The 15,419-nt window shown below is 43.6% G+C and overlaps 1 protein-coding gene across 1 annotated transcript in view; it reads left to right on the top strand.

The window, feature by feature from the left end:
• The window catches only part of RALGPS1 (Ral GEF with PH domain and SH3 binding motif 1), a 364,308-nt gene that overhangs the window by 148,602 nt on the left and 200,287 nt on the right, over positions 1 to 15,419 (top strand). Inside the window, exon 7 of the mRNA XM_023730758.1 lies at positions 4,225 to 4,317. Coding sequence (XP_023586526.1) covers positions 4,225 to 4,317 — 93 coding nt within the window. The remainder of the gene's footprint in view (positions 1 to 4,224; positions 4,318 to 15,419) is intronic.

Consider the following 15,419-nt stretch of genomic DNA (forward strand, 5'->3'; position numbering starts at 1 on the left):
TTTCCTCAAACAGAGTTGTATCCAAGTGTTTTTCTTCAGTTTCTCTGATTCTGTCTTCCATCGTTTCAAACCTGCTCCTCAGCCCTTCCATGACACTGTCCATTTCTGAAATCTTGTTGTTTATCTTTTGGATTTCTAATTGTTTTTGTATGATTTCTAGTTATGAACTTATTTTAGCATTTTTTCGTGTATTATTTTCTTGAATTCTTCCATTTTTTTGTCTGTATTTTCCATGAATTTATCTGCCTTTTCCATGAATTTGTCTATTTTTCCCTCGTTTTTGTCTGTTTTTTGCTTCAACTCTTGGATAATTCTGAGTATTAGAGATTTGAATTCCCTATCAGTTAGGTCTGGTGCCTTTTCTTCTACTGGAAGGTCATCTGGTGTTTTATTTTGGATACCTACTGGAACCATCCTGTCCTGTTTTTGTAAATGTTTTGATATTGTCTGCTGTCTTCGGGGCATTCAGTCGTTATTTTCCTTGTTTATTGATTGTAGATTTGTTTGTTTCATCCTGCTTTTTTGTTTTATTTGGTTATGTCTAAGCAGGCAGGCTGTGCGTTCTTTGTTGTTTGCTCGTCTGTGGGCGCAATACTTCCACCTCCTTCTCCAATGGCAGGGTCAGTCACTCAGGTATGGTACAGCAGGGCAAGTCCAGCTGAAGGGGAGTTGCTGGGATAGGTTGTTTGTGGCAGGTACCAGGGCTGACAGTGCGGACTAGGAATCAGTGCAGGGCAGGTTCCAGTAGGCCGTTCCTGTGCTGCTTGGGAGTGTGATGTACAGCGCGTGGTGCAGGCAGGCAGGCAGGAGGGGGGAGATTGTGATGTGTGGAACTAAGATGGGTATGGGAAAGATGAGAGAGAGGAGAGAGGAATAGGAGCCAAAAACATACAAACAAAAAAGGGTGCTAAGCAAGCTTGCTATTGGAGTGGAGAGATGAGAGACTAAGAAATGGGGAAAAACAAAAATTAAAAAAAAAAGAAAAAAATGAATAAATTGAGAAACTGGAAATGAAGAAAGAAAAAAGGGAATAAGAGAAAGAAGAAAACTAAACAAAGAAATGAAAAAGACAAAACAAAAAGAAAACAATACCCCCAGGGATGTCCCTGTGCATCTGTACAGAGTAAGGGACTAGCTTCCAAGCCATGTGGTACTGCCTGGCTAGAGCAGGCTCCCAAGCCGAGAAGAGAAAAAGAAAACAAACAAGCAAATCAAAACAGAACAAATCAGAGCAAACAAACAAACAAACAAAAAAGCCCCGGGAGTCCCACCAGCTTGGCAGTACAGACCAGGAAGCAGTTTCACAGTCGAGCGGTGTTTTGCACTCTTTCAGGAAGAAGCGAAGATGGTGCACGGAGCCAGGTGTTTGAGAGAAAGGAGTGGGAGGTGGTGAGAGGTAAGGAACAAATCAAAAGAAGCAGAAAAAAGCAACACCAGCAGCCAACAATTGGCACTCAGGGAGCTGGCCAGTGCCGGCGGGTGGAAGCCAAGCGGCACTGGGGGGGAAGCTCGTGCTTCCCGGCCAATAGGCTGTGGCTGCAGGAAACAGAGGAGGCTAAGCAGGGGTGAAGAAGGGTGGGGGGCAGGAAAGCCTATATGGTGGGTTACCGGTTTTTCTGTCTCCTGCTGGAAGCTCCATGAAGCTGCTTTCTCATACCTCCTGTTCGTTGATCTCCGATAGGAGTACAAGATGGCAGATCCGTGCTGCGGTAGCTGACAGGGGACCTCTGCGTGTATCTCTTCTCGTGCTCTGTTCTCAGTCAGTTTCTTATTCCATTTGGTGCTTGGCTGAGTATCTCTTCATTTGATGCTTAGGGTTTCAGGATTGACGTGTGACTCTGTTTGACTTAGTTTTTCTGATCTTAGCTGCGGAGAGACGGCATGGTGCTTCAGACTATAGAGCCATATTGCCCGGAAGTACTAACGTGATCTTATTCAGTGCTCACAATGAACCTGCACATGGGCGTTATTATCCCATTTCCGGGAGTGGAAGCAGAGGCTTAAAGAGATGTAGTGTCCATGCCCAGGACCCCACAGCTAGTCAGTGGCAGAGCAGGAATTGGAGCCCAGGGCTGTCTGCCTTCTGGGGAGGTTAAATGCATCAGTATGTAAGTATGTTAGGGGCAACAGCACATTTACCACCTGTGCATTCTCCTGAAAAAGTCCCATGCATTCTCCTGTAGTACTTGAAACCATGCTGGGCTTAACCAAACCAAAAACCAAGCCTGCTATTCCGACTCATAGCGACCTATAGGACAGAGTAGAACTGCCCATAGAGTTTCCAAGGAGCAGCTGGTGGTTTGGAACTGCTGACCTTCTGGTTAGCAGCCGAGCTCTTAACCACTGCTCCACCAGGGCTCCACTGGGCTTAGCAATATGATACTTTTTACTGTCAATCAGTTCTGTGCTGGGCCATCAGAAAAAGTGAGATGTGGTTCTAGCCCTCATGGGACTTTCAGTTTGGAAATGAGTTTACGGTCCCCCACCCAAGAAATCCAAAATAACCCCTCCTTAATTTCTGCCATTCTTCCTCATGATGGATCATCATGCTGGCATTGTGCCCTGGGTATGTGCTTATGCGTCGTTCCCTTCTCTGGGCCTTGGTTTTCCCATCTATAAAATGAAAAGAGTGGATTAGGTAATCTCCCAGAGGCCTTTAGCAATTCAGATAGTAGAATGAAATTCAGCTTACTCAGAGAATCTATTCTTATACACAGGAAACAATTAGAGAATGTTACAAGATGTATGAAATGAAGTATTAACTTGTGTGGTAAGAGATAAATTTCTGAGTAGGAATGGAGCTATGAGTACTAGGCATAAGGGCTTTTCATTTATTTATTCATTTTACTGAGTCCTGATGGTGCAGTGGTTAAGAGCTATGGCTCCTAACCAAAAGGTCGGCATTCAAATCCACCAGCTGCTCCTGGGAAACCCCATGGGGCAGTTCTGCTCTGTCCTATAGGGTCAGTATGAGTCAGAATCAATTCGATGACAACAGTTTAGGTTCGATGACAACGGCTTGGTTTTTTTGGTTATTATGTACTGCACACTCTGCTAGGTAGTGGGGATATGATGGTAGATAAAATTTCATCCCTGCTGTCAGGGAACATATGGTCCAGGATGAGAGAGAGGCAAGTAAACAACAAGTACAGTGTCATGTGGTAAGGATATGCAGACTGCTGTGGGAACACAGAGGAGGGGTCCCCAACCTGCCTAACTTTGGGGAAAGGCTTGTTAGAGGAAATGGCATCTGAACTTGGAAGACAAGTGATGGGGGAGGGAAAAGATGAGTCTTCCAGAGAGAGAATAATGAGACCCACATTGTACTGAGCACTCACCCTGGTGCCAGAAGCTGGTCTAGCAGTTTACACGCACTGTCTCATATAGCATAGGTGCCATGATTACCTTCCTCATTTTAAATATGTGGATGCCAAGGCTCAGAAGTGTTAAGTAACTTGCCAGAGGACACACAAGTAGTGGGAACTGGGATTGGGACAAGATCTTTTGGTTACTTAGAGCCTACTTGCTAATCCAAACTTTACCCACTGAAGAATAAGAAATGGGACCCAAGTTCTGTTAGCAAGTTTCCCTCAGCATAAAACCAAGAACAGAGCAATTACATTTTTCTGCACTTACTCTTGACTGTGTCTCATTCTGTTGCCCTCCATGGTAAGGAACTTGTCTGAGACTGAATTGAATCCAAATGTTCTCACTAATTTGGGGTCTGGTTCAAAGGAGCATAGTCAAGTGATTGGGAATCTGGAGTATTGTCTTCCCAGTTGACAGGGATTATGCAGATTGATAACATCTTTCCTCAGCCTCTCTCTCATTCCTTGTGTTAAGGTAATCACAGAAGACCCACTTTGATATTTTTGGCACAGTCAGGGTTTTAGCTTACAGAAGCCTGCTGGGACAGTGTTCAGATTCTTCTAAAAAAAGAACATAAAGAACATTATCAAGCCTTATCCTGAGCCATATTTCTGTCCAGCAACCAGACTAGTCAGCTTGTGAAATTTTGCAGATGTTGTAGGTACAGACTCACCTTTTGACAATTTGAGAGAAAAAGAGCATATGGTTTCTATGAACTTCCTAGAACTATATTTTCTACATGAGATATTTTTAAGTCTAATTGAATTTCATAAACATGACATTTGGTAACACTTGAGCATGTTTTTATTCTGTTGTTTATGGCAGCAAAATAATTTATTCCATATCTTTTTTCAGAAACTTCTAGAACTCAACAACCTTCATTCTCTCATGTCTGTGGTGTCAGCGTTACAAAGTGCACCCATCTTCAGGCTGACAAAAACCTGGGCTGTAAGTGAACCTTCCTAAATCTGTTTCTTTGATTTTGGCTGTCATTTCATTGGTAAAGTTCTTCATTCCTTAAATCCCAGAGGACTTTCTTTGACAATCTGCCCTTTGCCAATGTCAGAGGATTACTGTGGGCTAAAGAAGTGTTCCCTGGGCATCCTCTTTCCTTCAGTGATCTCAGCCATTTCAGTATAAAGGAGCTTAAGGCACTGACATGGCCGGGGTTGGAAGCTGTCCAGAGTAGACTTTTCTGGATCCTACAGTGTCGTGCATGACAGCTGGGTCAGCGGCATGACATCTGCCCTTGGCTTGGCCAGTATTCTTCTCTGAAAGGCTCCAGATTGCCCTTGGGAAGGTCTCTGGGCCGATGATTTGCAGCTGCCCTGGGTTGCTGGCCATACAGCAAAGAGTTTCTCTGCAGAAACATGTGACCCTCATGTAAGGAAAAATGATTTTTTTTTTTTTTTTCCTGAAGGCCATGGATAATTTCAGCTCAGAGGTGGAGTCTGATAGTTATATAATTGAGTCTGTAGGAAAGTTTTTCTGCTGTAAAAATATTTTAAAAAATATCTCAGACCTCTTTATCCTCTTTAGCTTGGCATAGTGCCTGACATGGGGGAAGTAATTGCTATTTCCATAGCTCATTAGCATTCACCTCCTGGCCCGCCTGGTCCAGAGTCTCGCACAGCCGCACAGCCCAAGCCTTTCAGGACCTGTTTATGTCCCACGGAACTGAAGGAAACTGTATGGAATTGTCAGATGTGCTTCTGCAACTCATTTCCGAACTTTTTTCTGCCAGTCTGTGGGGCTGGGCTCTGTTTCATACTTGGCTAGTTCAGAAGCCTTTAAAATACTTAGCAATTATGTTGTAGGTGATCAGAAATGAGCCTTGTTTCTTTAAAATACAATTTTTCATAAATCTGGCCCTAGCAAGGTGGAATGAGAAGTGTTAGCCTGAAGTCAGAAAACTAGGTTTGCATCCAGGCACTATTCAGAGCGTCATTTTCCTTCTCTGGGACTCATTTTCCCATATCTACTCAGAGAGACTGGCCTAGATTAGTCGTTTCCATCAATGCTTTGTGGAGCCCAGGGGTTCCCTGGAGCTGCCTTGGGGCTGCCAGGGGCTGGAGGAGAGGGTAGAAGGTGCCCGGCAGACAGCTTGGACCGTGTTTCCCCCAGAACAGCTCTGTTTGTATCAGTTTTATGTACTGGGCTTTTGGGTGGATTTCAGATGAACAATGGCTTTGGAGGTTGAAAGCAAATTTGGAAGCCACTGGTCTCTGCAGTTGCCGCCAGCCCTGTGATTCTTCGCGACCGGTAAGGCTTTTTTCAAAGGTTGCGTGGAGATTCTTTTTCAAACAGATTATCCATCATTTGAAATTTGTTATTGTTTCTTGGATTGCTAGGAGCTGTGTGAGGATCTGGAGTGATGAATTTTGAATCTTCTCATGTTGCGTAGACCCTACTGTTAGTAGTATTGTAACTTGCAAGGACCCTGGTAAGCTGTATAGTCTGTGAGGCCAGAAGCAGTGAATTAGCACAAGGAGCAGGGAGTGTCTAAGAGATCCATTCGGTGATGGAGCAGGGCCCACTGATGAAACTTTGGCCGTCATTCCTCAAAGGGTGCTGTACTGTGCCCTGAGCAGTGGGGCAGCATCAGGCCATAGCAATACCCAGGGATGCTCTGTTTGGCTTGACAGAGCACTGCCCCAGGGTGGTCACATCTTCACTGTTGTTGACAGGTCTTTGCTGCAATGAAAATAAATTTCCTACAGTTCCTCAGAGAGCCTGGTATGGAATACCTACCCAGGACCCATTTGAAAGCATGGGCCTTACCTAACTCCCAGACCGTATGGGTCATCTGTTCTTTATGGATTTGCCAAAATAAAAATACAGTAGAACCTGCAAAAGCCAGAACCTGTGTAAGGCAGAAACCTGTCAGAGAAGGAAAACTCAAATGTTTTCCACTAAAACCAGTGACAGGATTGACTGCGGTGAGTAGTGACTGGAATCTTAAAAGCCTGCGAGTGGCCATCTAAGATACATCTACTGGTCCCATCCTGGCTGGAGCAAAGGAGAATGAAGAAGACCAAAGACACAAAGGAAAGATTAGTCCAAAGGACTAATGGACCACAACTACCACAACCTCCACCAGACTGAGCCCAGAACAACTAGATGGTATCTGGTTACCACCACCGACTGCTCTGGGAGGGATCACAATAGAGGGTTCTGGACAGAGTGGGAGAAAAATGGTGAACAAAATTCAGATTCACAAAAAGAAAGACCAGGCTTGCTGGTCTGACAGTGACTGGAGAAGCCCTGAGAGTATGGCCCGTGGACACACTTTTAACTCAGTACTGAAGTCACTCCTGAGGTTCACCCTTCAGCGAAAGATTAGTCAGGTCTATAGGGCCAACAGTAACACACATGAGGGACGTGCTTTATAGTTCAATCATGTATACGAGACTAATGGGCACACCAGCCTAAAAGCAAAGACGAGAAGGCAGGAAGGGGACAGGAAAACTGGGGGAATGGAAACAGGGAAACTGGGGTGAAGAAGGGGAGAGTATTGATACATCATGGGGTTAGCAACCAATGTCACAAAACAATTTGTGTATTAGCTATTTAATGAGAAATCAATTTGCTCTGTAAACTTTCACCTAAATCACAATTTAAAATAAATAAATAAATAAAACAAGTGATAAAAAATGGTAAGACTGCATCCTGTCAAAGGCAGAAATCTTTCGAAACCTGGGAAGACAGAGCAGTCCTGTTGGGTTCTGGCTCTCACAGGTTTTACTGTAATATATGCCAGGCATTATTTTAAGAGGTTTACATATATTAACTCATTTCATCCTGACAACTACCCATTGAAGCAGGTACTATTGTTATTCTCATTTACAGATAAGGAGATGGAGGCATAGAGAGGTAAAATGATTTATGCAGGGTCCCACAACTAAGTGGCAGGATCCCAAGCAGTCTGGCTCTAGAGTCCATGCCCTTGACCATCATACTACACTGATCTGAAAGAAACAAGGACAATTCTAACCAGCCACCTGCCACTCAAACAAGAGAGAAGTCCTGTTTATTTTTTTTCTCCTCTATTCAAAGTGCTATAGTAGGAACTTTGAAGATGAGGTCAGTAGATTGTCAGTGCCTCCCTAGGCCTTTGAGTCTCTGACTTGGCTGCAGCTACTGCTGGCCTGGCCCCTAATCCTTGGAGCGTAACAGAAAGGGAAGCCAGAGGAGGGCCCATCAAAGAGGGAACGTGCAACCAGTGAGCCAGAGAGCTGCAGCCAGACCTCGAAGGCTGCCCTGCAAAATGCTGTCTGCCACTTACTCCTTGGTTAGTCCAAGCCATGGCTTTTGTTGTTTCTCCAATCCCCTGGGATTGGCTGCTACTTTTGCCACCTCAGTGGGCATTTAGCTGGTGGGAGCCAGGGAGATTTGGGGAGCAGAGATCATGAGTCACCAAATAATCGGGGACCCAGGGCAACAACACGTCCCTGTTCTTTTTCTGAGAACCCCACCCACCCCATTGCCTCCTAAGCGCTGAGAGCCAGGGCTGTTACCCTGGTTACAGAGAGCCACTTACTAGGGCAAAAGGCCGATTGATGCAGCATCCCAGGAAGTGGGAGTGGCAACTGCCAAACTGTTGTGTTAGGGAAGTGGAGGGGTTGGCTTGATACACGCTATGAATTACAACATGAGTCTCCCAGGTCATTTGTTTCTTGGTGAACCCACTGTTCAACCTTTGTTTCGGACCAGACTCCCCCCATCACTCACCTGTCCTGTTAATCCAAGAAAAATGATTGTCACAGAGCATGTGGCAAATGGAGGGAGCCAAACTCATCATCTTTCCCCTTTTTCCGATTCACCCTCTGCCCCTGTGAAATGGACAACTCCATCATCTATATTCCTGAAGCTCTCTCTCCACACCTGTCTGGTAACACAGCACACACTGCATGTGCACTGAAGGTTTTGCTGACTTGTCTACTTCCTCCTCTTGACTATATTTCTTCATGATAAGGTCTGATTTTTCTCTGTACCCCTGGTGCCCAGCCCAGTGTATGTTTGTTGTTTGAATTGTAAATGTTTGTTGTGTTAAATTGCATCCTTCTTTTGCCATTAATTTCTGGTAATGAGATGAGCCATAGAAATGTTGCCACAAAAGAGCCGTTTCCTCTCATTTATCCCTTGTGCTGGGATTGGTGAGACTCCATGGGGCCCAGAGAGCAGGGAGGAGCAGGAGGCGTTAGAGGCACCAGCCATAACAACCTCAAAGGTTAGTGCTTTTATAATCCTCATTTTGGAGAGGAGGACACTGAGGTTCTCAGAGGTGGAATGACTGGTCCAAGAGCCAGTACGATGCAACCTTACTCTGCTGAACCCCACAGTCTAGCTTCTTGGCCACTTTGCTGTATGACTTGTTAATGGCGAGAAGACTTGAACTTAAAAGACCTGAACTTAAAATGGAGCCAGCCATGCCAGGATATGGGGAGAGCATTCCAGGCGGAAGCAACAGTCGGTATAAAGTCCCTATAAGCTTGGTGTGATCAATGAACTCGGAAGACCAAAGTGGCAGGAGCTCATTGGGTCAGGAGGAGGTTGATGTGAGATGTTGTAGATGGGCAGCAGGGCTGATTGTGTAGGACCTTACAGACTGGGTGAGGAGTTAGGTTCTATTCTAAGTGCAGTACAGCAATTTAAGTAGGAGATAGATATGATCTGGTTTACGGTTGCTGTTTGTTTGTTTTAATTACCGTTGCTACTGTGTAGAAAACGAATTGGGCAGAGGTTGCAGGGGGAACCAAGAGTGGAAACACAGGGCCTAGTTAGGAGTTTAGGGCAGAATCCAGGGGCAGCGTGATGTCAGGTAGGATTGGGAAGGTTGCAGTGGTTATGGAAAGAAGTATACCAGTTTGGGATGCATTCTGAAGATAGAGTTGACAGGATTTGTGATGGATGGGATGTTGGAGATGGGGGAAAAGAAAGGAATGAAGGATGATTCCTAAGTTTTTGGCCTGAGCAACTAGGTAGATGGTGAAATCTTACTCTGATCAAAGTGGTCCCAAGAGGAGACTGATTTGTTCTTGAGTGACCTGGAGATATGGAATTCCTGGAGTCACTCATTACGGTTATTACAGTCATGTGCTATACATGCCACACACACGCACACGCATACGCACACGCACACACACACACGCTCTTCTTGCTCTGTGCTCATTCCTATTATGATTCGCTCCTTCCTACTGAATTGTTCCAAAGAGTTTGATTCATTTGCTGCAGCAGAGTGAAAATTGAAGTTTTTGGCCAGACAGAAATCACAGCCAGTAGCTAAGGAGGTCTTGTCTTCAGGGTAGTGACCTGGAAGGGATTCCATGAACCCTTCTTAGATGCTGCCTACAAGTGGCCAGGCATCTGGGGGCAAAGGATCATTGAACTCTGCAGTTCAGAGATGGCTCCTTCTACCGAGAGAAGTAAGGCTGCTTTGCAAATATCCTAAGAAGGCTAATGTACGGCATTCAGATGTTTTGGTTTGTAGAGCCTGTCATCCAGGGATGTGCCTCTGCTCTCCTGTGCCTGATGCAGGGGCTCAGTGACCCCTCTGATGATGATGGAAGACCTTGTTTTTGAGAAGGTCGTTATAGGCCTAAGCTGCCTGTTGCAGATTTTGCTGGGCATTGGCTCAAATGGGAAATGAGATGGGTGAGGGGGATGAGGAGATGGAAAACAGGGGAAACCAATATTTGTAGCCTCCAATTACTCATTCCCAGTCACTCCTCAGTAGTCCTGCCTGGAACTGCTTCTCAGAAGTTCCCAATTGTCAATTCTGCTGACATTTTCCCTCTCATCTTCCTTGACATGACCTCAACATTGGACAGTGTTCATCACCCCCTCTTGAAAAATCTCTCTTCCTCTGGCTTAATTCTCTTCCTGCCGTTCTGACAGTTAGCTCCTCTTTGACACCTTTTTTTCCCTCTTACTCACTGAATGAAACTGTTCTGCAAGGCTTTGACCTTGGTCCCTGCCTTCCCCAATCCATTTTTCATCCCTTGGTGATCTTACTGACTTGGAGAACTTCACCTATCACCTCTGTGAAGACTGGCTCTTAAGCTCTAGCCCCGACCTCACTCCTGAGCCATAAAATGATATTCTAGCTGTCTACTTGATAGAGCCCTCTGCTTGCATGTTCCTTTGACAGCTCACACTTGACATATCTGAAGCCAAACTTTGTTTCCAGGAAGGTGATAGTGAGTGTCAGAAGGATCTCTTGGCAGATTCTGTTGTTGACTTGTAGGCAATAGGTAGACTGAGCTGTCGAGGAATAAGCCCCTCCTTCCCAATCTCCTGCTCCAAACACACAAACACAAATAAACATTGGATAAAATACAACTAAATTAAAAAAACAAAATAAAACAAGCAAAGCTAAACTAGAAGCCAAGAAAGGGAAGTTGCCATGCGCTAGAAATAGAGAGCACTCAGAGTCAGAACAGTGAGCAGTTAAGAGGAATCACTATATATAGACCTTGCAGATGGGGGCTAGGGTTTTAATGCCTGCACGAGGAGGAGGGTACAGGCTACAGGCAGCACACACGTGGGGGACTGGAATTCAGATACCCATGTAGATCAGACAGCCATGAAGCACTGCCCATCTATAAAATGAAAACCAGAAAATCTCTGTCCTAGCCTGGGGAAGCTTCAAGGAAGCATGAGTGGAAAACGTCACCTGTGAGAAATTGCTACCCCAACCCATACTTCATGTGGCTGTGGGATCTGAATATATATGACCTGCATTGGTGTGGGGACCCCAGTCCAAGAATTGAGGGACAGTATCCCAGGGAGATTGAGAGCATAGTGAAGATTAAATGAGTAAATATAGGAAAAAATCCTTAGACCCATACTTGGCAGGCACACAGTAAGGGCTGGAAGAGTATTAGTAGCTGCTGTTGTTATCATCGCCATCAGCAGCAGCACTTCTTGACTGTTCTCAAATGCGCTGTCAGAGGCTGCCATCCCCAAAAGTCAGGCCCTTTTATTTATGACCTTAACTATCACCATTGTCTTCTAGCTGATCTCTTTTCTTTTGATCTTCTCTCTCTAGTCTACCTTCACACTGCTACTGGAGTGATCGCCCGGAAACATAGCTCTGGTGTTTTCACTTCTCTGGTTAAAGATAGTTAGCACTCCCTCCCTTTCCCTTTTGCTTGGTCGGGGGCTCTGCACCTACCACTCCTTCAAAGTGGGGGCTCTGATATAACCATTTTGATGCTGCTCTTTTTATCCTGCCATTTGATCAATTCACCACTTCCAGTTTTATAATAATGAATATTTTGTCAGCCAATTTTTATCTAATATTTGGATTTCTAAGCCCAGATTTCAGTGATGCCTTAGCTTGGATGAGAGAGAAGGTTGACATGTCCTGATTGTTCGAAGGGAGCTTGCATTTGGGGATGTGGCACTTGATGAAAGCTGCTCGGTACTGAGAATCTGGCAGAGTACAGCAGAGGGCATAATGGAGGCATTTTGGCAACAGTATCACATACCAAAAGGTTTCCTACCTACTTCCTGACCCTGAAAAACAATCCACAAAGCTTTCAGCCATGGCCAGCGGAGCATCTGCTACCACCAGCAGCCTAACAACCCAGTGCCCCAAGTCATGTACACAAGAGACACAAGGATTGGCCAGAGGAATTTCCTGTTAAAACACGGCCACAATCAACTCATTCTTTCCCTTTTGATTAGTATTCGCTGTTCATGCCTAGCTGCTTGTGATTGGCACCCTGCTTGCGAGTCGAGCTAAAGTATCCGGAAAAGTAGAATAAGCAGTCAAAATGGTCGTCACATGTCCAAGGCATCCAAATGGCCTTGTCAAAAAATTGCCAAAGGGCAGATTTCCCTTTCTCCCCTCCTTTCCAGTCTTATAGATTGCCAATACTTGACTATGTTCAGCCACACAGCTGCTCCCTTGCACTTCTCTGTGTGTTCCTACGCCTACAACTGCTTGTGCATTCTTGGCCTCAGGGCCTCTCCAGCCCCATCTCTGCTGGTTGAAATCCTTCAAGACAAGGTAGTGTCCAGGACTGCTTCTTCCTGAAGTCCCTTCTTGCCATTGTGGAGTTTGTTCTCTTCCTCTAGAGCCCTCTCAGTGTTTCTGACCCTTCCTTGTCTTAGCTAGCTCTAGTCATTACTCAAACAGGATTGAGCAAACAGGTATGCACATTGGTGTCTGACTCCCCCTTGCCTCTGTCCCCCTACCTCTTGACCCTGAATAGGCTGTCAGCAAACTTACATTAGGGGTCCAGTCTCAACCTCCTGGCTTTATCCTTGGGACTTGGTAAGAATGCCTCCTGGGATTGCCATGGGTGAACTAAAAAAAAAATTTTTTTAAACAAAATTATTGAAAACATATGATAAAAATTATCTTACAACAATATGCATTATATACATATATCTGTATCTGAATGTATGTATGTATATGTGTGTAAACTGTTAAAAGATAATTTTTAAAAAAGGTAAAATTATGACTTTTATATAAATATAAAATGAACACTTGGGAAAGAGTTTATTTAACTCATTAATTAAGATATTACAACTGTAACAAAAAAGAACACAGAGTACCACACATTTTGTACCCAGAGAAAGAATGCTGAAGTGGTTTTACAAATGGATGTAAAACTGGTCAGTATTCTCAGGGCGACAGTCAATTGACCAGTTTGCCTTTCAATAGGCATGAATTATTTGCATTCCTTTTAGTTTTCTATAAGTTAACTTCTATCTGTGCAGAGTTTAAAATAGCCTTAGTCAAAGACAAAGATGGACAGCCAGGACACTCACTAAATTTCAAAGTCACAATTTTTCCATATGTTACTTATGACAGTCTCTGTTGCATCTAATATTTCACATTAGATATCTGACTTTGTGCGCCCTGGGTGGCCCAAACGGTTAAGCACTTGACTATTAACCAAAGGGTTGGTGGTTCGAACTCACACAGAGGTGCCTTGGAAGACAGGCCTGGCAGTCGGCTTCTTAAAGGTCACAGCCTTGAGAACTCTATGGAGCAGCTCTGCTCTGCATACATGAGGCTGTCATGAGTTGGAACTGACTCAACAGCAACTAACAACAACAGTGTGACTTTGTAGTTTTTTTCTTTTTCAGAAACTTATGGTTTGTATCCAAAGAACTAAAATTTACTTTTAAAAAATGCCGCAATTTTCTCTCTTACTGATTCTGCACTCAGTCTATTGAATCCATTGGCCCATAGATTACCCACAGCGCTAAAAATTCCTTCCATACCTTTGTCAATTTCTAATTTTATCTATTAGCCTGTTCTACCTTTTTTTTTCTATTTTCCTAGCTTCTTTAGTTGAGTGTTTACTTCATTTATATTAGTTATTTCTTGTTTAATGATGAAGTTTAAAACCATGAATTTTCTTCTCAATTCAGTTTTGGCCTCATCACACAGAATATTATATAGTGTTCTCGTTGTGTATGATTTGTAAATAGTCCATAATCTTGGTTTTTACTTCCTCTTTTACCTAAGAGTTATTGGTATATTCAGTAAATTTCCAAGGAACTAGATTTTTAAATTATTGTTGTTATTTTTCTCATTATTCTTCTATTCAACAAGTGTTCAGGCAGTGTTTCCTCTGTATCAGGAACTGTACCAGATGCAGGGAATAGTGGGGTGAATATAGCCAACAGGGTTGCTGCCCTCGTGGAATTCACTGTTGAGTGAGACACAAATGTAATCATATAATTAATTACAGTCATAATAAATATGAAAGAAAACCTCAGGGCGCCCCATAAACTTTATTAGAAGTGAGGTTACCTGTTACATTTAGTGAATTTTCCCTCTATCTCATTTCCTTGCCCCTTTTCCTGAACATGAATGCTTTTTGTACTTGCTTGACTTAGGTGGGCAAATAATTTATTTTCTTATATGTAATTCTGATGGTTTCTTCCTGAGGCTTCCCATAAACTCTAAAATATAAAAGACCCTCAATTCATACGAGGTTTGCAGTTTATGGCTTTAATTGTAATAAAAGTTTTTAAACGTATAGTAAGTAAATGCTGTCATTTTCTGATTAAACAAACACTATAGCTTAAAAATTAAATCTTAAAAGAATTTTATCAGCATAATACATGCACATTAATTTTGAAATCACTATGTACTTAATGGTTAAAGCCATCGACTACTAACTGAAAGGTCGGCGGTTTGAAACCACCAGTGGCTCCGAGGGAGAAAGATGTGGCAGTCTGCCTCCATAGAGATTTACAGCCTTGGAAACCCTCTGGGGTCGCTATGAGTCAGAGTCAACTTGATGGCAGTGGATTTGGTTTTTTTTGTTGTTGTTGTTTATGTACTGAAAGGCTTATAATGGGAAACAGCACTCCTCTTCTCTGCCTCTCACACCCTATTTATTTCACGGAAGCAACCACTTTTGGCTATTTTAGCTATTCTTCTGGTAGTACTGCCCATTTCCACCTAGGTCCTTTTGCTAGTTTTTTTTTTTTTTTTTAATTATTGTATTTTAGATGAGGGTTTACAGAGCAAATTAGTTTCTCATTAAATAATTAATACACACATTGTTTTATGACATTGGTTGCCAACCCCATGACATGTCAACACTCTCCCCTTCTTGACCTTGAGTTCCCCATTACCAGCTTTCCTTTACCCTCCTGCCTTCTCGTCCTTGCGCCTGGGCTGGTGTGCCCCTTTAATGTCATTTTGTTTTATGGGCCTGTCTAATCTTTGGCTGAAGGGTGAACTTCAGGAGTGACTTCGTTACTGAGCTATAAGGATGTCCGGGGGCCATACTCTCAGGGTTTCTCCAGTCTCTTATCAGACCAGTAAGTCTGATCTTTTTTTTTTTCCCCTGTGAGCTAGAATTTTGTTCTACATTTTTCTCTAGCTCTGTCTGGGACCCTCTTTTTTTTTTTTTTTAATACTTTATTGTGCGTCAGGTGAAGGCTTACAGAACAAATAGTTTCTCATGAAACAGTAGTACACATGTTGTTTTATGACATTGGTTAACTACCCCATAACATATTAATCCCTCTTTTGTGATCCCTGTCAGAGCAGTTAGTGGTGGTAGCCAGGC

The sequence above is a fragment of the Trichechus manatus genome, unplaced genomic scaffold (genome assembly GCF_000243295.1).
Source record: "Trichechus manatus latirostris isolate Lorelei unplaced genomic scaffold, TriManLat1.0 scaffold00038, whole genome shotgun sequence".
Classification (NCBI taxonomy): domain Eukaryota; kingdom Metazoa; phylum Chordata; class Mammalia; order Sirenia; family Trichechidae; genus Trichechus; species Trichechus manatus.